Genomic DNA, 22,125 nt, shown 5'->3' on the forward strand with positions numbered 1-22,125 from the left:
AGGATAATCATTTTATAAATGTTATAAAATTAAAGATTCTCAACATTATAAATTAGTATGCATAACACTTAACAGAGAAAATTGAATAGTAAGAGGTAGAAGGAGTTGTTCAAGGTCAGACAGCATGTCAGTGCGGCAGCCAGCAAAGCAATCTCAAATTCCCGTCTTCCCCCACATATGCCATCCCACAAGATCCCTGCTCTAACCTTTGCCTGCAAAATGCTAACTCCAGTATTCTCCACGGGACAGAAATCATTTAGAATACAATTTCAAACTTAAGAAACTGATTAAGTAGTAAAGAAGTTAACCAAATATTACCATGATATATGAATTTAAATTAATTTTCAGCTAATTGGTTCATCATCTGAATGATCAATTCCTAAGCACAGACCAACTTCTTCCTAATGTTGTATTTAAGTGACATTGGGCTGGCTCAAGGGGACTCAGGCTTCACTTGTGAGAACCAACCCTTGGAGAATGAAACAGCTACTTTTCAGGGTTGGGCTGCCCTTATCATCTATGGTAACCTGAGGAAGGGACAATCCAGTGTTCATTCAAAGAACTCTTAGAGCAGCTTCCTCGCCTCCTTACAGCTGGAAAGGGATAACAGAACATTCTGACTTCAAAGGTTTAATCTGAACCATTGTAGACCAGGAATTCCTAAAGCATTAACCGTCTGGTTAAGTTTTAAGCTGGCTTCAAATAGTTTTCTCACTTCTAACTTTATGTCTCAAGGGAACACGTTATGCATTCTTACACATTTCTGATCACTGAAACTCATTGGCCTCTTTGTGATATTCTTCTCATATTTGCACAAGACAGAAGTATCCCCCACTTTTCATCCCATGAGATACATCCCTTAGCAAGTTAAGAAAAACAAATACATAAAGCTTGGGGCGAAAACATCACTGTTTAAATGATAGAGCTTGCAGGTTATCTATAAAGTGATTTCATGTTAAAATTTTCAAGTTAATAACTATTTGATTTCTATATTCAAATACATAATGTTTATATTCTTTCAAAAAATGTTTAGTGCCAAAATGTAACTATTCGATAATAAGCTATATATTCTTGGATCACCATGTGTATACACAAAACATCTGATAGACAAAAGTATAAGAATGGAATTTCTGGCAAGCCTACATAGAATAATACCATTTTTATAAAAGAAAAGAGGGAGGAGGCATGGAAGGAAATTGACATTCATTACATGCTTACTAAGTAACAGGTACTATGCTAAGTACTTTACATAAAACTGCAATAAATTTCATGTTTATTACGTTCCCTCACCAAGTCATTATAAACTAATATATTCAAACATCAAAGGAACTGAACACAAACTCTAGGAATCCTGAACTGATTCCATTTTTTCCATGGGCTATGTGCTAAGCCCATCATATTCATCACCCCTATTTATACAGGCCAAGGGCTGAGAGGCACATTAATTTAAATTATTCCCAGAAAGCAAACCCAAAATACCATTACCTCACTGAAATATTCTTTTCAAGAGGCTAGTTTTGACGAACCAATAATTCAATTCTTATGAGCATATTTTAATAAGAATTTGTTACTAATTTCATTATACATCGAGATGAGCCACTAATATTAAAGAATAAAACCATGGATTATGAAAATTTACAAATTTAAGCTTTTTCAGTGTCCAGAGGTTGTAAGGAAGACAGCTAGGGTTGGTAACTTTAGTGAAATACATGATTTTTAGGAGGTGAGGGAGGGTATTAAGGAAAAACGTCTAAATGTTTAAGTGTATGTTGATAAGTCTATCTGTGCCTTAGTTCAAAATATCTTGATCACACACATTTGAAAAAAATCAGTAAACTGATACTGATTTTTAAGTGTTTGAATATACTGTTAGTGGAACAAAACTGAGCAATTTTATTCTTACATTTCTGATATTTCACTTAGCAACTTTAATAAAATATTAACATTCTAATGACTCAGCAAAATGCAAAAATGCCTATGGCAATGTTAAGTAAAAACAGAATAAAACTTTATGTATATCATAATTACATAAAAAATTGTGTGCATATAAAAATAATTGGAACTCTGAAAGATGATCTGACAGCATAATCAGCTTATAAATAATCACTTCTTTATATTTCTTATTAGGATTTTTATTTTTTTTTAAGACAGAGTCTTGCTCTGTCAGCCAGGCTAGAGTGCAGTGGCACAATCTCGGCTCACTGCAACCTTCGCCTCCCAGGTTCAAGCAATTCTACTGTCTCAACCTTCCAAACAGCTGGGACTACAGGTGCACACCACCACGTTCAGCTAGGTTTTGTATTTTAAGTAGAGACAGTGTTTCACCATATTGGCCATGCTGGTCTTGAACACCTGAGCTCATGATCCACCCACCTCAGCCTCCCAAAGTGCTGGAATTATAGAAACTTTAAAAAAAACACATGATCACTACATGTATTAAATGGCACTTAGTCTGCAATGGCTTAACTATGTTAAGTGTATGTTGATAAGTGCATCTGTGCTTTAGTTTTCCAGCTATTCTGTCAGTTCCAAGAAAGCAAACATCAGGACTCCTTTGTACCCTCCACAATACTTAACAGTCTGTCAGACCCAGACAGACCCAACTGAGTCACTGATGAACACGAAGTACACAAAACATAAAAATGAGAACTTACTATTATTTGTTGGTTCAGGAAACCCAGCCTTTGGACCACTCCATCCTTTGTTTTCCCCTGTCTGAAAGATTAAATCAATTGTTCAAATCCAGAGAAACAGGCTTACTCAAAAAAAAAAAAAAAAAAAAAAAAAAAAAAGGGCAACTAATCAATTCAGCAAAGGCAAAGGCCTCTCACATGGTTATTCTGCATATTCTCTCCATCTCTGACCCTGGGACGATGGCTACAAAAGAAACTAACATGAAGAGTATCATTTATTCCTTTTCTGCACCTGAATTTATTTCTTCTATCTTTCTGCTTTTATCTGAGCATGTACATTTATAATTTAAGGTACAAATAAGCAAATATTCAATATATGTATTATATAGAATACAAGCTCTAGCTGGTGATTAAAAAACAATTTTTTTTTTTTGAGACAGAGTCTCACTCTGTTACCCAGGCTGGAGTGCACTGGTGATAGATATCTTGGCTCACTGCAACCTCCACCTCCTGGGTTCAAGCGATTCTCCTGCCTCAGCCTCCCAAGTAGTTGGGACTACAGGTGCGTGCCACCATGCCTAGCTAATTTTTTTGTATTTTCTTTTTTTTTTAGTAGAGACAGGGTTTCACTGTGTTAGCCAGGATGGTCTCAATCTCCTGACTTTGTGATCTGCCCACCTAAGCCTCCCAAAGTGCTGGGATTACAGGCCTGAGCGACCGCGCCCAGCCCCATGTTCATTTTTTTTTTTTTTTAAAGTTGTTCTTATTGAATTATTTCCTTTTCATTATACATCTTAGGGTGGCAGGGAACGATATAGCGGCAGACAGCAGAAGCAAAAACAAAAATAAAGAATCCTGAAAAGTAAGATGATAGTATGTTAGAAACGACCGGCAGCTTCATATGAACCAGGGAGCATCTCTTTCTCTAATTAGCTCTTTTATCTCTTTAAAACACAAATTCCTGTCTTCATCCACATTTACCATCTTGAGAGACTTCTGCTATAACCTTTGACTGTAAAATGCCAACACAGGCATCCTTCACAAGACAGAAATTATTATGTAATAAAATAGACTGATAGAGGTAATAGCTAATAGCTAACACTCAAGATTTAAAAGTGTGGTTGCTAATGTGCTAAGTGTTTTGCACGGATATGGATTATGTCATTTTCATCCTTACAAAAATTTGGTAAGATAAGCGATATTAACATTCAATTTTACAGACAAGCAAACTCGGGTTAGAGAGGTTCTGTAATTACTCTAAAGTCACACAGATAACATGCAGAGGTGCCAGGATGTCAAACTACATCTTCCAGCTAGAGGAGAGTAACCATGCTACCTTTGCACTATCGTTATTAGGAGAAAAAAAAGGAAGCCGAAGAAAGGAATAAACAGAAAAGTTACAGATGAAGTAAAACTGTGCCATCTAAGAATGAAAAGAAAAACAGTGAGATGAAGAACAGAGTTTGGAACTATTAAGAAGAATGCTCTAGGTACAGCTGGGATGGAAAGGACTGCTGCAAAAACTAATGAGAGAAAACAGAAGTAGATAGTTCCAAGGGATGAAAGAAATTTAAAAGATTGTGAAAAGCAGCTAAAATCATTATTCACAGGAAAACCTGGTGAACAGAAAGAAAAAAAAATGTTCAATTTTTCTCTTATATTCCTACCTTATTTTTAATTGTATTCGTACCTCCAAGACAGAGCCTGTACTTATCAAAGTGCTGACAGTTGTTTAGGTTCTTAGAGAAGTATTTATGTTTCGGGAATTGTGGGGCAGTTCTACAAGTAGCCACAGGATTCTAGTCTATCTAAACAAGTTTTTCATTTTTAATGAGTGGAATTAATAAAATCTGTTTTATTCGACTAAACTAATTTCTTCTATCTTTACCTTGCTTTTGTTACCTTAATAGTATACAATTTATCCAGTAGGTAACATAAGATTTTCATCTGAGAGCTATGCCTAACTTCAAAATTTGTTTCTTTTAAAGATCATTGTTTGAAGAGGAGGAGGAAGAGGGAGAGGTCAGGAGAGACAAGGTGAAAGTAATTACTAATGAGGACTGCTCTCTCGGAAAGCAGAAACCCAGCAGCACAAAGTACAGCTCAATCCTTACTTTCTGTCTTTCTTCTATTGCACCCCTCAGATACACACAAGAAATACGAAAGGAGATGATATGGTTTGGCTCTGTGTCCCCACCCAAATCTCACCTTGAATTGTAATAATCCCCACATGTCAAGGGGAAGACCAGGTAGCGATAGCTAAATCAAGGGGGCGGTTCTCCCATGTTGTTCTATTGATGGTGAATGAGTCTGAAAGACCTGATGGCTTTATAAGGGGCTTCCCCTTTTACTCTGTACTCATTTCTCTCTCCTGCTGCCCCGTCAAGAGATGCTTTTTTTTGGCACAATTGTAAGTTTCGTGAGGCCTCCCCATCCAGCCCTGCAGAACTGTGAGTCAATTAAACCTCTTTCCTTTATAAATTACCCAATCTCGGGCAGTTCTTTACAGCAAACAAACTAATATATAAGACAACGGTAGCAGGTAAGTCAATCAAAGTCTGGAATTTGAAAAGCAGATGAACAAGTTGTGGCTGGCTTAACAGATGTAACTGAAACCTAACCTGCAAAGGAAGAAGCTAACAAAGAGCTTACAAACAGTAAAGTGATGTGTCACCCACAATCCCAGAAAGCCTCCAGAATTAGGAGTACACCTGGTACATTTAAAGATAAATGCTGGAAGGGGCTGAAACAGAAAGATTGTGTGGAAGTCTTCTCAAGGTCTTATGAAATCTCCATATCACCTCTTTGACCCCAAGCAGCCAGGTGCCTACCCCTTCCTAACAGGAGTTTCCTGCTGGGAGAGGCTAAAACAGAGAGGTTCTGGACACCAGGCACAGTTGGGGTGAAATCCATGTGTTACCCTGCAAATAAGGACATGGAGTTTCAAGGTTCCATACTGAAAAAATAAGATTCCCAGCCTCTTTTCTCATTTGCCCCTCAGAAGACACATCAAGGCTTCTAACCCACAAGGAACAGGAAGATAATGGGAGAACAGAAGAAAAAAAATGCAAAAAATAAAAATACTCAGGCACATAAGAGAAATACTATATCCATTAAGCAAGAATAAGAAGACATAAAAAGGAATATGAGGAAGAACTCTGGGAAATAAAAAATGCAATAGCTGAAATGAAAATTTCAAGAGGGACTGGAAAACAACCTTGAGGAAATCTCCCTACAAAACAGACCAACAACAAAAACAGAAATAGGTGGAAAAAAGAAAAATCACAAGACCATTTATAAGATTAACAGGCATCCCAGAAATAAATAACAGCAAAAATGAAAGTAAAGAAATTATTAAAGAAATGGTATAAGAAATTTCTCAGTTCTGAAGTATATGCATTTCTAGATTATAACTCAAATGTCCAACACAATTTATCAAATAAACATAAAATACACACATCTCAGAATCCCTGGGAAAATAAAAAGTCAGGAAAGCATTGAGAGGGAGGAGAAGGGTAAAGGTTTCATATACAGGCTGAACAATCAAGTGTTGAAATTTTAACAGCAATGCTGGGAGGTACAAGACAATGATGCAATGCCTTCCAAACTCTGTGAAAATGTACTTCCAACTCATAATTATATCTTAGAAAAAAACTATCAAGTTTGTGGGAAATATAAAAAAATTTCAGACCACAAGATCTCAAAAAAAGTTTACTTCCCATGTCTCCTTCACGAGGAAGCCCCTAAAGTATGTACTCCATCAAAACAAGAAAGTAAACCAAGAACAAGGGAAACTGTCCAGAAAACAGGCAACTCAATAAACGACAAGAGGCCAAGGAAATTTTCAGGATAATGGTGAAGAGAAGAACCTAAACAGTAGCTCTGTAGCAGGCCTATCAATCAATCTGCAATAAAGAGGAGGATAAAGAGTTCTAAGGGTGGAGTAGGGTGGAGGTTGGGAAAGGAATGGAAAAAAAAAAACTGCATGATGTGCTTAAGTGGTAAAGACTTTGGGGATAAATTACAGAGATGCAGAAAAGTGTATGTGTAGAGTATGTACCAGAGTTAGATCCTCATTTTCCAGAGCAGAAAGTATATTTAATTTTCTTACTTTTATATTACTTCTCATAATATTTAAACATGAGAAATCAAGAGATAGCCCAAATTACCCACAGTGATAAATAAAAACATAAATAGTTACAACAGGTGGTAAAGTGGTTGCCTCTGGCAAGGGGGAAGCAGAAATGGCCAGTGGCAGGAAAAGAGAACAGGATATTTTGGTGTTTTAAATTATAAACTTTGAGTTTTTAAACTATTAATCTTGTATAACTTCTGCCTTTTGATATATGTATTACTTTGGTATGAGTACTACTCTGATGAATGATCAAATACAAAAAAGAGTAGTCATGTCTGACTTACAACAAACTCCAAGATAGAGGAAAAACTCTAAGATATCCGAATGAAAAAAATCAAGATGCATGAGTGGCATATAAAAAAGAGGTGAAGAAAGTATTCTACTTTTCCTTAGAATGTAGAGACATAACAGTGACAAAGAGGCAACCTAAAAAGAAAATCGTAGCTTTTCTTGAACCCTTCAGAGACCTGAGATTACAAGACAAATAGGCAAAATGAATTCTAGAGAGTAGCAAATCCTCTGGGAGAGATAGAACTCACAAAACTGTTACAGCTTTGGCAGGGCAGAGACGGCAGAGATGACTGCCATAAATATAAGAAGAAAGTAGATGAAATGTTAATAAATTCCTAAAGCCTGAGTATGAGCTAGCATGATAGTTTAGAAAAACCGGGAGCTCCAGGCAGGAGTGCTTTTCCATAGTCCTGCCCTAGGTTCTCAGGAGGACAACTGGGGGTACAACTGCAGACAAAAGACAGCCCAATTTGGTGCAGGCATGCAGCTGGTTAGTGGCTGCACTGACGGACAAGCTCAGAACCTTGCCACTTCTCTAGGCTCTTCTCCAATACAAAACAAAAGGTTTAAGCCACTGGAGGAAGGGTAGAAACAAATCCTATCTGCCTTTGGGGCAAGGCAGGAAATTCTCTTGTCCTAAGAGCTCAGTAAAGCCTCACTGCTTCTGAAGAAGGATTAAAAGCTTAAAAGCTATATGCTCCGGCGGAAAAAAAAAAAGAAAACCCACTTTAAGAGTAAGATACTACACCAGTATAAATCGGAGGTCTTCAAATGCTGGGAAATGTACAGGAAACTCTCTCATGCCTGAACTGCCCACAGATCCAAGACAAAGTTTGGTTACCACAGAGAAGAGAGCAAAAACTGAGAAAGATCTATTTCTGAGACCCAGACTCACAGAGTCTGCCAGAAAATGAAGCTGGACCAAAAAAGTCAAGAACTATGACACCCATCACAATCCCAAGATTAAATAATAAACAACAGCAGTCCACTACAGCACGAAGAGAGATAACCCCCATGCCATAACACAGCAAAGAATAGACCTCTAAACCTGACAGCGGAGCAGAGAAGCTATGAAAAACCCCTCTCAAAACCTCACCCTACACAAGGCGCAGGTAACAGTATAACACTGCTGAAGGAATTTGTAGTTAATAGTGATTATGGCAACAACAAAACACAAAATGAATTCAGTTACTAACTAAATTGATGTAACTTTCCATCCCAAAAATCTGATAGAGACATATGCTGATTTCTCAACAAATACTATTTGACTTAGCCTCTACTATTTTTCTGTCACAAGGTCCAACACTTGTTCAAAAATTATGAGATACCCAAAACTGCAAGAAGAAACAAACTACTACCAAAACTAAGGAAGTCAACAAAACACGGCCTTGGTTTGACCCTGGTGCCAGAACTTACAGAAAGATATTTTACAACACCTATGATTCATAGGTTGAAAGACCTACTGGAAAAAGCAGACAACATACATGAACATATGGGGAATTTCAGCACAAAAATAGAAACTACAAATACAAAAGGAAATAGTAAAGGAAAAATATTAGTGATCAAAACATTTATGTCTTTATTAACAGTGCATTAATTCAGACTGTACACAGCTGAAGAAATATCACTGAACTTGTAGACAAATCAATAGAAATTATTCAAACTGTTTAAAAAAGAAAAGAGAGTGGAGAAAAAAGAAACAGAAAATCCTAGAACTATACGACAATACCAATGATCTAATGAATGTATAAATGGAAACTCCAAGGAGAAGAGGGAGAAAACAAGGAATAAAATATATTTTAAAAGTTAATAGCTAAGAACTTGTCAAAATAGCGGAATGACATCAAATCACAGATCCAAAATGTTGAGAGAACCCTAATCAAAATAAGGAGGATCAGAAGGATGAGGATTAGAAGGATGAGGAAGGAAGAGAAGCAGGAGGAAGAAGAGGAAGACGAGGAGGATAAAGCAGAGAAGGAGGGCTGGGCACTGCGGCTCAAGACTGTAATCCCAGCACTTTTGGAGGCAGAGGTGGGCAGATCACTAGGTCAGGAGATTGAGACCATCGTAGCTAACACGGTAAAACCCCAACTCTACTAAAAATACAAAAAATTGGCCAGGTGTGGTGGTATGTGCCGGTAGTCCCAGCTACTCAGGAGACTGAGGCAGGACTACTGCTTGAACCCGGGAGGCGGAGGTTGCAGTGAGCCCAGATCACACCACTGTAATCTGCCTGGGTGAAAGAGCAAGACTGTCTTAAAAAAAGAGAGCGAGAAGGAAAAGGAGAAGGGAGGGAGGAGAAGGGAGGGAAGAAGGGGGAGGAAGAGGGAGAAGGAAGGAGGAAGAGGAACAGGGAAGAAGAGAGAAGAATAGGGAAGGAGCAGGAGGAGATGGAAAAAAGAGAAGGATATAGGAAGAGAAGGAAGGAAGAGGATAAGGAGGAGAAGAAGAAAAGGTGAAGGAAAAGGAGAAGGAAGAAAAATAGGAAGAAGGGTGGGGAAAGAGTGCAGGGGAAGAGGAGAAAGGAAGAAACAACAAAAAAGTCAAACTTAGATACATCACAGCCAAATTGTTGGGAAACAAAGAAAAAAATATTTTGAAGGCTGAGAGAGGCGAAAAAATACATCAACAAGAAAAAGCAAGTAAGAATTACAATAGACTTTACACTGAAAATTATGCCTATCAGAAGACAATGGAGCAAGATCTTTAAAGTACTAAAAGAAACAAGAAACTCAGAAACCTATATCCAGAAAAAAATAACTTCCAAAAATGAAGGTAATTCATTGGAGGCTTAGAAAAGAAAAAGAGAAGGCCAGGCACAGTGGCTCATGCCTGTAATCCCAGCACTTTGGGAGGCCAAGGCAGGTGAATCACAAGGTCAGGAGTGTGAGACCAGCCTGGCCAACATGATGAAACTCTGTCTCTACTAAAAATACAAAAAATTAGCTGGGCATAGTGGTAGGTGGCTGTAATCCCAGCTACTTGGGAGGCTGAGGCAGGAGAATTGCCTGAACTCGGGAGGTGGAGGTTACAGTGAGCCAAGATCATGCCACTGTACTCCAGCCTGGGAGACAGAGTGAGACTCTGTCTCAAAAAGAAAGAAAAGAAAAGTAAAATTTTCTGCTACAGCAGTCACTGAGGAGCAGCAGCCATAGTTCTGCATTATCCCATGGCATGGGCCTCAACCAGGGCCCAGTGTGAACAAGAATGTGAGCAAGCTGAGGCAGGGCTGCCATCCTGGATACCTCACAAAAGCACACAAAGTGTATGTAAGACATCATCTGGGAGGTGTGTGGCTTCCCCCAGAGAAGTGGCATACTATGAAGCCGCTCAAAATCTCCAAAGACAAATGGGTCCTCAAGTTCTTTTAGAACAGGATGAAAACACACATCTGCACCAAGAGGAAGAAAGTGGAGCTGAAGCGGCAACCTCACTGCCATGAGGAAAGCAGCTGCCAAGAAGGTCTGAACCCCTACCCCACTTTGGGCATAATAAAACCTATAAAGAAAAAAAAATGAAAGTGAAATAAAAACTTGTTTGGCAAACAGAAGCTGAGAGAATGCACTGCCTACAAATCTGTTAAAATAAGTAATATTAAAGGAAGACCTTCAAGCAATGGAGGGGTATGATACCAGAAAGAAATTTGAATCTACGCAAATAAATGAAGAATATTGAGAATAATAAAAATGAGAGTAAATATAAAGGATATTTCCCCGATTTTAATCACTTAAAATGACAACTGACTATATAAAGCAAAATTAATAACAACGAATTATAGGGTTTAAAAAATATAGAAAAGTAAAATGCATAACCACAACAGGAAGTCAGAGAAACTTAGAGAAATAACATATGTGACCGCAACAGACGTCAGAGAAAAAAAAGTGAACAGAGTAAGTGACAAAAAAAAAAAAAAGTTATTAATGATGAGCCTCAATAACTTCAGTAAGTGCAAATTGTCTAATCACCCTAACTAAAGGGCAAAGTACGTCAAATTAAATTTTTAAGAGGAAGACCCAATTATATGCTTTCTAAAAGAAACCAATTTAAAGATAGGCTAAAAGTAAAACACAGGAAAAAAAAAAAAACATTCCATGCAAACACCAGTCAAAATAAAACTGGAGTAGCTGCATTAATATCAAACAAAGCAGATTTCAGAACAAGGAATAAAGAGAAATATGCAATAATAAGGTGGTCAAGTCATCAAAAAGACACACCACCACTAACTGAATATGTATATAACAACGAAGCTTCAAAATGCATAAAACAAAAACTAATAAAACTGAAAGAGGTAGACAAATCCAAATTTATAGTTGGAGACTTTAACACTTGACTTTAACACTTGGGCTATGCCCAAGTAGACAGAAAATCGTAACAGATATAGAGCCTGAAAGAAGAAATCAAGAGGGAAATTAGAACATATTTTAAATTGAATGAAAGTAAAAATCCATATAGTGTGTATCCCAGATGTAAAAAAAAAGAGAAGAAAAACTCAACTTGTCAAAATTTGTAGAACAGAGCTAAATCACTGCTTAAAGAAAAATTCACAGCATTAAATGCTTATATTAGAAAAAAGAAAGCTCTCGGATGTATAGCCTAAGCTTCAAAATTACAAAAGAACAAAATTTAAAATCAAAAACAAGTGAAAGATAAAATGGATAAAAGAGCAGAAACCAAAAAAACTGAAAATAGAGAAAAATCAACACAACTAAAACCTAATTGTTTGAAAAGACTTAAAATTCTATAAACCCCCTGGCCAAATTGAACAGAAGAAAGAGAAAAGAAATAGATGATCAATATCAGAAATGAAAGTGAGTATCATTACAGATTCTGCCACTATTAGAAGAGTAAGGGAATGTTATTTACAGATTCTGCCACCATTAAAAGAAAAAGGAAATGTTAGAAACAATTTTATACTAGTAAATTCGGCAACTTAGATAAACCAATTCTTTTAAAGACTCAAACTACCAAAGTTCATTCAAGCAGAAGCAGGTAACCTAAGTAATCCTATTTATTTTTAAAGTCTAAGTTTGTAGTTAAAAAACTCTTTCCAAAGAGAAAATTCTAAGCCCAAAAGCCTTCACTGGTAACTTCTACCAAATAATTAAGAAATATTGACCAGGTCTGGTAGCTCACGCCTGTAATCCCAGCACCTTGGGAGACCAAGGCAGGTGGATCATTTGAGGTCAGGAGAGCAAGACCAGCCTGGCTAATATGATGAAACTCTATCTTTACTAAAAATACAAAAAATCAGCCAGGCATGGTGGTGCACACCTGTAATCCCAGCTACTTGGGAGGCTGAAGTGGGAGAATCGCTTGAACCCAAGAGGCAGAGGTTGCAATGAGCTGAGATCACGCCATTGCACTCCAGCCTGGGTGACAGAGTTACACTCTTTCTCAAAAGAAAACAAACAAAAAAAATTCTGTTTTGCTGGTTTTAAAAACTGCTTTTGCCATGCTCATCAAAAGTCTTCTTAGTGATAAATCAATATATTCAGTCCTTCTCTTATTTGATCTCTCTGCAGCATCTGACTACCTCCTAGTACTTAGTCATTCTCTATTCCTGTTTTGCAGGTAGTCTTTCCTCCTCTTTTTTCCTATACCTTTCATGCATCTTATCTGCTACTCAAATCTTACCTGTTACATTTCTAAAATATCTCCAGAGTCTTTCCCTTCCTCCTCTCTACCTTTACTGTCACAGTTCAGACCCTCAATATCTGTTACCTGAACAACTTCGCTTGCCTCCGGACTGGCCTTCCTGACTTTGGTTTTGCTTTGCTCAAATCCATGCTCTGCAGTACTTAACAGAATTATCTTTCGAAGAATATAAATCAGATCAATTCACATTCATGCTCAAATCTTAAATAAGTGTTTCTTCAAACTTTCTACTTTGCATAGTAAGCGTGACCTCAGCTTTTCCTGACTTTCCAGGTTCATCATCATGCTCTCTAGGTTCTGGGATACTATAGTTTTGTTACATGGTTAAAATTCCACACTCCCTCCTGCACTTAAAGATCAGCTCCTTGAGTGCAGAGATGAAGTTTCAGTTATCTTATTATCTTCAGTCATTTTAAGTGTATGGCATTTAGCGAGTGTGATGATTAATTTTCTATGTCAACTTGTCTGGGTCACAGTGCCCAGATATTTGGTCAAACATTATTCTGGGAGTTTTAGCAAGAGTGTTTTGGGGTGAGAGTTACAATTAAAGTGGTGAACTCTGAGTAAAGCAGATCACCCTCCACAAGGTGGGTAGTCCTCATCTAATCAGCAGAAGGCCTGAACAGAACAAAATGCCGATCTCCCTGAGCAAGTGGGAATTCTCCAGTAGACTGTTTTTTGGAATGAAACACCCAACTTTTTCCTGAGTCTCTATTCTGTCAGCTTCCCTTATCAGATTTTACACTAGCCGGAGCCACCACAATCACATGGGCCAATTCCTTAATATATATTCACAGACACATAGATAAATACACATACACATACATACACATACACATACACATACATACACATACACATACACACGCAAACACACACACGTGGATGGTTCTGTTTTGGAAAACTCCTACTTATACATTGGGTATGCAAAAAATGTTTTTCAAATTAATGAAATTAACTAATGCTGGTTTTTTGTTCTGTTTGCTTTCACTTAATTTACAAATAAAAATGTCTGTGAGGAGATTTATTTTGACATGTTTTTATAGATCACTCACCAGTTTTAAGTCAATATAAATGTGTTAAGTTAAAACAACATATATACAATATAAAGACTACAGAAACTGGAACACATGTTAGGTTTCATGTTACAAATACTTTTAAAAGAAGAAAAAGTGTTGACTAGCCAGGTTACAAAAACAGAACCACACAGACAAAGGTCTTTTAAAATCATTCAAAAGAATTGCCTACAAAACAAAAAAGTACATCTAAGTGTTTTTACATAGATAATTTTGTTTCTAACTCTAAACTTCTAAAATGTATTCCGGTAGAAACTAAAAATATCTCTGAAACAGAATTCTTACATGAGAAAATGGCCTGGTCTAAAGCATATTACTTTTGATAAAAGTAATTAGTAAGCTTGTTTTGTGAATGTTCACATAAATAAAGTGTTTGATAGAAATAATGTCTACACATCCACAAATAACGAAATAATACTTAATATAAAATGAAAATAAGCCAGTTTCTACCAAGTTATCTGCCAAGTTCTGAATTCAGGGTTCCCTTGTAACAGATGTAGGTGTTAATGATGTCATTAACTGCTGCAGAAAAAATAGGGGACCATGAACACAGGTCTTGGCAAAAAATAAACACCCCATGAGTTCACCTTTAAATTTAAAGTAAATAGAAAAATTAGTTTATAGAGTGTCTGTCCAATATAGTTCCTGCCCTAAAGGGATGTCAAAATTTTTATTTCCAGTGTTTTCAGCTGTATTCCCCCCAAAAAGGCTAACAACCTGTGTTCAACCTGTGTTCTTAAAAGGCACAAATTAAGACTGTGTCTATATGGCAAAAACAACAAGTCAACAAATTAAAAATGTTAAACTGGTATTATATAAAATATGCACAGCCATAAAACAAACTTTCTGTATTTTCTAATCATAAGATTATAATTACTCATTAATATCTCATCTTACTTTGTAAATAGATGTTACTTTGTGCTTGGATCATCTATCTTTTATTGCCTTAGAAAAGTTAAAACTGATATCTACTTTAATACCAATTAAGATCAAAATTCATTAATCACTTTGATATTATGACAGATAGAATACATACATGTAAACTTAACTCTTACCTTGTCAAGTTGATCCTGAAGATTAGTGGATGCTTTATAACCAAGTTGTAACAGCATTGCTTCTGCAGCATTTTTTTTGGCTATCTTTTTATTAGGTCCTGTTCCTGTAGCAACTTCATTGCCTACCTTCACCTGACAAGATTAAAGAAATAAATTAATGGTAATTGTTTTGGTAAACAGGAACTCCTTACATCATAAAGCAATTCTACTCACCAGCATTTGAAAATATAAAGCTCAGTCTAAAAAACAGCAACTAAGATAACATTTATATAATGTTATATATGTACATAGAGAAAAATATGAAAAAATTGTCCTTAAAATATCAATGGAGGATTTATCTCAGGATGGTAGAATTTTATAGAATTTTTATTTCCATTTACATTTATGTTATTTGATTTTTTAAACACTGAATTTATATTCATATAAGCAGAAAAATAAAATTTACATTTTAACAAGAGTTCATGTTGATTATGACTCCATTTTAGCATTCTTATATTTCAATTAATAAACTGAAAGGCTGAAATTCATATTGGTGCTATTTAAAATACTGTTCACATGGAAACATTATGTAAACATTCACGTTTACAAAGATTTATATTAAATAGTTCCTGAAGAGAATCAATAGACAAGTGCTGCTATAACAACAAAAAGAAAGATTCATGACAAAGTTTACTGCAGGAATGCAGGTTTGGCTTAATATTTGAAATGCATAATGAAAACTATTTGCAAATTAGGAAAAGAAGAAAACTTTCTTAATATGATAAAAGGCATTTTACAAAAAACCTACAGCAAACCTCAGGAAACATTATACTTAATGTTGAATGAAACTGAAATTAGAAACAAGACAAGGATGTTCCTTATTATTACTACTGTTTAACAGCTTACAAAAATCCTAGACAGAGAAATAAGGCAAGAAAAAGTTAAAAAAGAATCAGAAGGGAAAAGAACTTATTATTTATAGCTATGATTTCATACATAAGGAATCTAAGAAACTCCACAGATGAATTATAAGGATTAGATTATAACAAGCTCTCTCAGTATGAAAAAGAGAGCTGCATTTCTACATTCTATCAACATTCAAGTAGAAGATGAAAAATATTAAATCATTTACCTTAAATGAAAATCAAATACCTAGGATGTGCAAATCTTCTACGAGAAACTTTAAGAAAAACCTTATAAATTGAGCAGTATGCCATGTTCAGGGATTGAAGACAATGCTAATGTAATGATATCAGTTTTCTTCAAATTGACCTAAACTCAATTAATTAAACTCAATGAAAACTCAATCAAAATTCTATACATCTTTTCACAAGACCTGAACAAGATGATTCCAAAATTTACATTGAAATGTGAAGTGCTAAGAATAGCCAAGATCCTTTTGAGGAAGACCAAGGTCGGGGGCACTTATTTGTCTCATATCTATACTTATTATAAATTTAATATAAAGAAACATTTATATTTGACTGCATTAAAAATTACTCTTGTTCTTCTAAAAGTACTATTTAAAAAGGAAAGTCACAACACAGGGGAAGGTATTTAAAATGCCATATAACAGCAAAGGACTTGCATCCAGAATATATTGGAGGTTCCCATATTATCAGTTTTTTAAAAAGCGACCAGAAAAATGAGCAAGAAAAGTGAATGGGCAATCCATATCTGAAAAGTTGAATTGTTTTACCAGATGTCATTTTGTTTAAAAAAATTAGAAAGTTTCAATAATAGCTTCATGCCACTTTACCAAACTTCACAATGACAACAAAATTCAGATTTCAGCTATATAGAGTTGATACACCTAGCCATACTTTTCTGTCTCTTGTGTAAAATCCTAACATTGGCTGTTTCATCTGTCCCAGAACACACAGATTCTCATTTGGTATCCACACTTGGGTACGGTTTATCATTTATTCTTACATCCTTATTTAGAGTTTTGTTTGTGTTATTATTTCCATTACTACTTTTAAGCTTCACTGAATCACCCAATTTTAAGGAACTGATAGAATATACAACAAAATGGTAACAAAACACAAACTTAAACAATGTGCAAATGATATGAAAAAGGAACTGCACTCTCTTTTCACAGTTTCAGTAAAGACAAACTAAATGACAGTTCATATAGCACACGAAACACTGAAAATTTAGTCATTACAGAACTTCTGTAACAGCTATCACAAGTTGTATAGTTCAAACCTGTGAAATATTTTTGAAATATTTCATTGCCTTTTCTTCTAAAACTGGAAATTACCACCTTGTGACAAATCAGAATTAGTCTTTGAACCTCACTTTGAGAAGGACAAATCTAGTACAGTCAGGCAAGGTCCTTAGAGCTAGATGAATACACACCACCTGCCATATCAGTGTCTGCCTCAACATGGAAGGCCCTATGGATAATCTACTCAAATCCCTGAGTAGAGCTACCTCTGCTACCTGTTATTTTTTCCAATGCTTGGCTCGTTTCCCCAGCTTCATCAGTCTCTATGTTGTTGCTGGAATCCTTGTTAGTGAAAAGATTAGGTCAGTTATGTCAGAAGCTTCCTCTACTGCTCTGAGGGTCAAAATTTTGGCATGCCAAAGTAAATAGAAGCCAAAGATCTCTGAGCAGTAAATAACTGTAAAACCGTTTTAAATCTGTTTTTACATGCTTTCATATTTTACTCACTCTCAATTTTTCTGCTACTTCATCCCTAAATCTTACTTATCTAGCAAGGCCTGATGCCCTCTGGCTCCAGGCTCCTGCTCTTGGACTTATCAGCTGTAATGCTGTTCCCATCCCTGTAATCACCTTGTCTCTCTGCTAGATTTCCATCTGGCTTATTCCGATACCTTCAAGACTTACTTTTTTTCTAAAGCAAGTGTTTTCCAGATTCATTTTCCTATTTACCCAGCTCTTGCCTCATGCAAATTTTAATAATCACATGGTTCAGTAGTTTGTAAACAGTTATCCCAGAGTAATTTGTTAATATAAAAAGACCACATTGCCAAAGGACTTTCATTCCCTGCTAATAAACACAATGGTCACTCAAAACGTCACTTTATTATAAAAGTTAAGTAAGTATATAAATTTCATAAGTCATCTTCCTTATTTACAATAACTATTGTAAATAAGGTCTCTACATTTAAATGCTAATTTCTATCTATAAAGAAGCTCAATTATTTTAGTATGTGGTAAATTTAAGACTGCCAAATGTTTAACTTTAAACAGCTCATTTACATGAATCAAATCCTCAAAAACCTAAGACATTGAAAAGTTCTGAAATAGGATTTACCAAAAATTTAATTTTTATTTATATCTTAACAACCTGGAGATCTTAATCACAGGCTGAAAAGTATCATATAACACAGTGTGCTGATATGCAATTTGGTTTAGTTATCATTATTTTCTGCTTGAAAGATTAAAAATACTCCTCACCAAAAAAATGAAAATCTTTAACAAATCTGCTTTGGAATAAAATACCGAAATAATGTCATGAAAGATTTTATTTTGTTTATCTAGCAATTAACACAAGTAACTGCATCCATTTTATAATATACAGACTTTTTCTTTGGTAACAGATAAAAATGAACATCTCATCTCTAGATATTTTGCTTCCAAACTGAATTATAACAAATGATAACATTGCCTAAGTAGTTTATACAAAAGCCTTTACTTTGATAAAATTGCTGCAATGCTATAATGAACCCACTGGGGCTTCCAGAAGGGGAAAAAACAATATGAATTCAGTGCAAAAACATTTAAAAGCACAGCCAAATGTCCCCATTTGACTAGAATGTTTATGAATACCCATAAAATGGAAGCTGGCCTAAGATACGCTACATTCCTCTTTCAAAAGGGGTACTCAATACACTCTGTAGAAAAGGATTTGTTTAATAAAGCCAAAGCCAGTTTATATTCCCAATATATGTCTAAACTTTAGGTGATTTTTTTCTCCAAGCTTTGGCATTCAAAGTATATGTTCCAGAATTCTTCAAAGCTAAGAATGTTAAGGAGGAAAATAGTGAACTTATTTTACCAACAAAAATAATAAAACAATCATGTGCTGGATCCTAATAACATCTTGACAATAATGTGTTTACTAACCAGAAAATTCCCCTCATTTTGGGTATCTGGGTTCTCAGGAGTGGCTTATCTATGACTACATTATAAGTTTACACCTTCAAAAAAGCCATACAGACAGGAAGGCAGGCAGAAAATATCTATCAAATGTTTATTAAGGTCCTACTATTTACAAACTACTGTTTGTAAATATTTGTTGATGTTATCTAAATTACATAAAATGTGAGATCCTTGGATTTGATTAACAAGTTTCTTTGACTAACCAATTATTTAAAAACAGTCTGAGACTACGTATGGTGGCTCACACTGGTAATCCTAACACTTTGAGAGGGTGAAGCAGGAGGATCACTTGAAGCTAGGAGTTCAAGACTAGCCTGGGTTACATAGTAAGACCCTGTCTCTATAAACAGCAGCAATAAAACAAAATTTAATTAGCTGGTCATGCTGGTATATGCCTTGTAGTCCTAAGCTATTCAGGACGCTAAAAAGGTAGGATTTCTTGAGCCCAGGAAATCAAGGTTGCAGTGAGCCATGATCATGCCACTATACTCCAGCCTGGCTGAAAAGACCCTGTTGCCCCACCAAAAAATAAAATAAAAAATTAAAAAACAGTTTGGGGAAAATAATAATTTAAATATAGACTGGGTATTAGATGATTCTAATGAATCAAGTCTAATGTAAGAAAAGCTTTCATATTTCTTAGAAATATATACTGAATATGTAAGGCTGAAATGGCAAATGGTTAGAAATTATCTTAGAAATACTTCAGGAAAAGAAGAAAGAAAGGAAGAAAGAGAGGGAGGAGAGAAAAATTAATAGCTGAATCAAGTTTGGCAAAAATCTTAATAAGTGTTGGTTTGGGTGATAGGCATATTAATGGTCCATTACTATTCTCTCCCCGCCTATGGATATGTTTGAAATTATAATAAAAAAGTAAAAGAAAAATTTCTTAAGACTAGGGTTTGAGATGGCAAGTGAAGATGAATAGGTAGGAGTTGAAAAGGAGAGCATTTTAGGCATTCTACCTCATTCCCAGCCCATCTGTCAATATACTAGCAACCGTTCCTCAATTTTCTTGGCCACACAATGTAGCAGTCAGATCTCAGCAACTCTGAATGCGTCAGCCCCCACTATGGTTAGCTAGCCAGCTTGCTCTCTTTTTCTAACTTTCCTGACAGCCCACAAGCTCAGGCTTTTGGCCCTGATCCATCTACTACATCCATCCTCCTAAATTTGTTTCTAATTCTATGTGTCTCCAATTCCCAGTAGTTAATAGACTCCGGCTACAAAATGTAACACAAAAAGTTAAGAGATAGGCATTATACTATAAACTCCATGATAAATAACCTGTGTGAACTCATCGGCCCTTGGAAAACTCACGTTATCTATTTATTGTAACATGCCCTTGGCACTTGTATGTTTCCACCAAGTTAGTAGGTGAGCCTGGACGGAATGAATGCTTTAACTGGAAACACAGTTTTACTTTCTGCTATTAAGTCCTAGTTTGCCCATATGTCATTTCCATCCTGGGGATTTCTAAATCTTTTCAATAGTTTTAAAAGGTTAGAAATACCTGCATCACAAATTCTCGACGTCGAGGCATTCCTCTTTCAGAAAGCAAAACATAATCTGGCTCCTTTTCCTTTTTGGCCTGTTGAATTTGTGCCAGGCGGCTAATAGGGTTCATCCCTTGGCCATATTCTGGTCCAGCCTAAAAATTAATTTAACACAATGTTTTAAAATATGTTTGTGAAACTTGTTACTGAATCCTTAAAGAAACGGTGCTCCTCCCCTCCACCACCATACCCAAAACTGTGACTAGAAAAGATAAATGAGTCATTTATGAATATTTATAAAGGAAAAATCATAAAATAGACCTGTAACCAAGGCTTCTATGGGATTTGGGGTTCAGAGGTATTAACGGCAAGCTGGGTCAACTATGCTTTTAAAATTGGGCAAACGCTTCAGTATACCAGAGGTGCTTCACAATTTCTGTTCATCAAGAAACATCAAAAAGAACTAAGGGGCTGGGCGCGGTGGCTCCCCCCTGTAATCCCAGCACTTGGGGAGGCCAAGGAGGGCGGATCACGAGGTCAGGAGATCAAGACCATCCTGGTCAACAGGGTGAAATCTCATCTCTACTAAAATATAAGTTAGCTGGGTGTGGTGGCGCATGCCTGTAGTCTCAGTTACTCGGGAGGCTGAGGCAGAGGAATCGCTTGAACCGGGGAGGTGGAGGTTGCAGTGGGCAGAGATTGTGCCACTGCACTCCAATCTGGTGACAGAGAAAGACTCCGTTCCCTGCCCTGCCCCCCCCCCCCAAAAAAAAACCAACCATAAACTGGGAGGAGATATTGGCAACACTTCATTTTTATTTTATCATCTTATTTGAGACAGAGTTTCACCATTTTATTTTTTATTTTTATTATTATTATTTTTTGAGACTGAGTTTTGCTCTGTCACCCAGGCTGGAGTGCAGCGGCGCAATTTCAGCTCACCACAACCTTCACTTCCCAGGTTCAAGCAGTTCTTGAGCCTCAGCCTCCCAAGCAGAGGGGAATACAGGCACGCACCACTATGCCTGGCTAATTTTTATATTTTTAGTGGAGATGAGGTTTCATCATGTTACCGGCTGGTCTCGAATTCCTGATCTCACGTGATCCACCTGCCTTGGCCTCCCAAAGTGCTGGGATTACAGGTACAAGCCACAGCACCCACTGAAACACATATAATTTTAAAAAGATATATCCAGTATCCAAAATACTTTTTTTAAAACTCCTAAAAAGCATTAAGAAAAACGGAATATAAAAGGGAAATGGCAAAAGAGATAAACATATGCTTCACATAAGGAAAAATCAGCATATGAAATAATTAACCTCTACAACACAGAAAATACATATTAAAAACCTTAGTGAGTTACTGTTTTACATCCAACAATTTAGCAAAATTTAAGAAGTCTAACAGCCCCAACTGGGAGTTACAGAAACTTTTATATAATACTGGGAGTACTATAAATGGGAAAACAAGCTGGCAACATCCAGTAAAGCCTGAGGTGGTACATCCTACCCCCAGTAGCCTATTCCTAGGCACATATATTCCTTAGAAAACTGTAACTCATGTGCACAAGCTCATATGTATAGGAATATCCACAGATGCATTATTTGAAATAGAAAAAAGACCTAGAATATTCATCAATAAAAGAACAGATAAATTACAGCATGTTCATACA

The 22,125-nt window shown here is 36.2% G+C and overlaps 1 protein-coding gene across 25 annotated transcripts in view; it reads right to left on the minus strand.

Annotated features, from left to right (window-relative positions):
• Positions 1 to 22,125, minus strand: part of STAU2 (staufen double-stranded RNA binding protein 2) — a 342,658-nt gene that overhangs the window by 157,194 nt on the left and 163,339 nt on the right. For all 25 annotated transcript variants that reach the window (XM_032271043.1, XM_032271042.1, XM_032271048.1 and 22 more), the window contains 3 exons: positions 20,470 to 20,607; positions 14,846 to 14,977; positions 2,655 to 2,715 (listed from right to left, as the gene is read on the minus strand). In XM_032271043.1, coding sequence (XP_032126934.1) covers positions 2,655 to 2,715; positions 14,846 to 14,977; positions 20,470 to 20,607 — 331 coding nt within the window. The remainder of the gene's footprint in view (positions 1 to 2,654; positions 2,716 to 14,845; positions 14,978 to 20,469; positions 20,608 to 22,125) is intronic.

The sequence above is a fragment of the Sapajus apella genome, unplaced genomic scaffold, assembly GCF_009761245.1.
Source record: "Sapajus apella isolate SASKATOON/1434 unplaced genomic scaffold, GSC_monkey_1.0 scaffold222, whole genome shotgun sequence".
Classification (NCBI taxonomy): domain Eukaryota; kingdom Metazoa; phylum Chordata; class Mammalia; order Primates; family Cebidae; genus Sapajus; species Sapajus apella.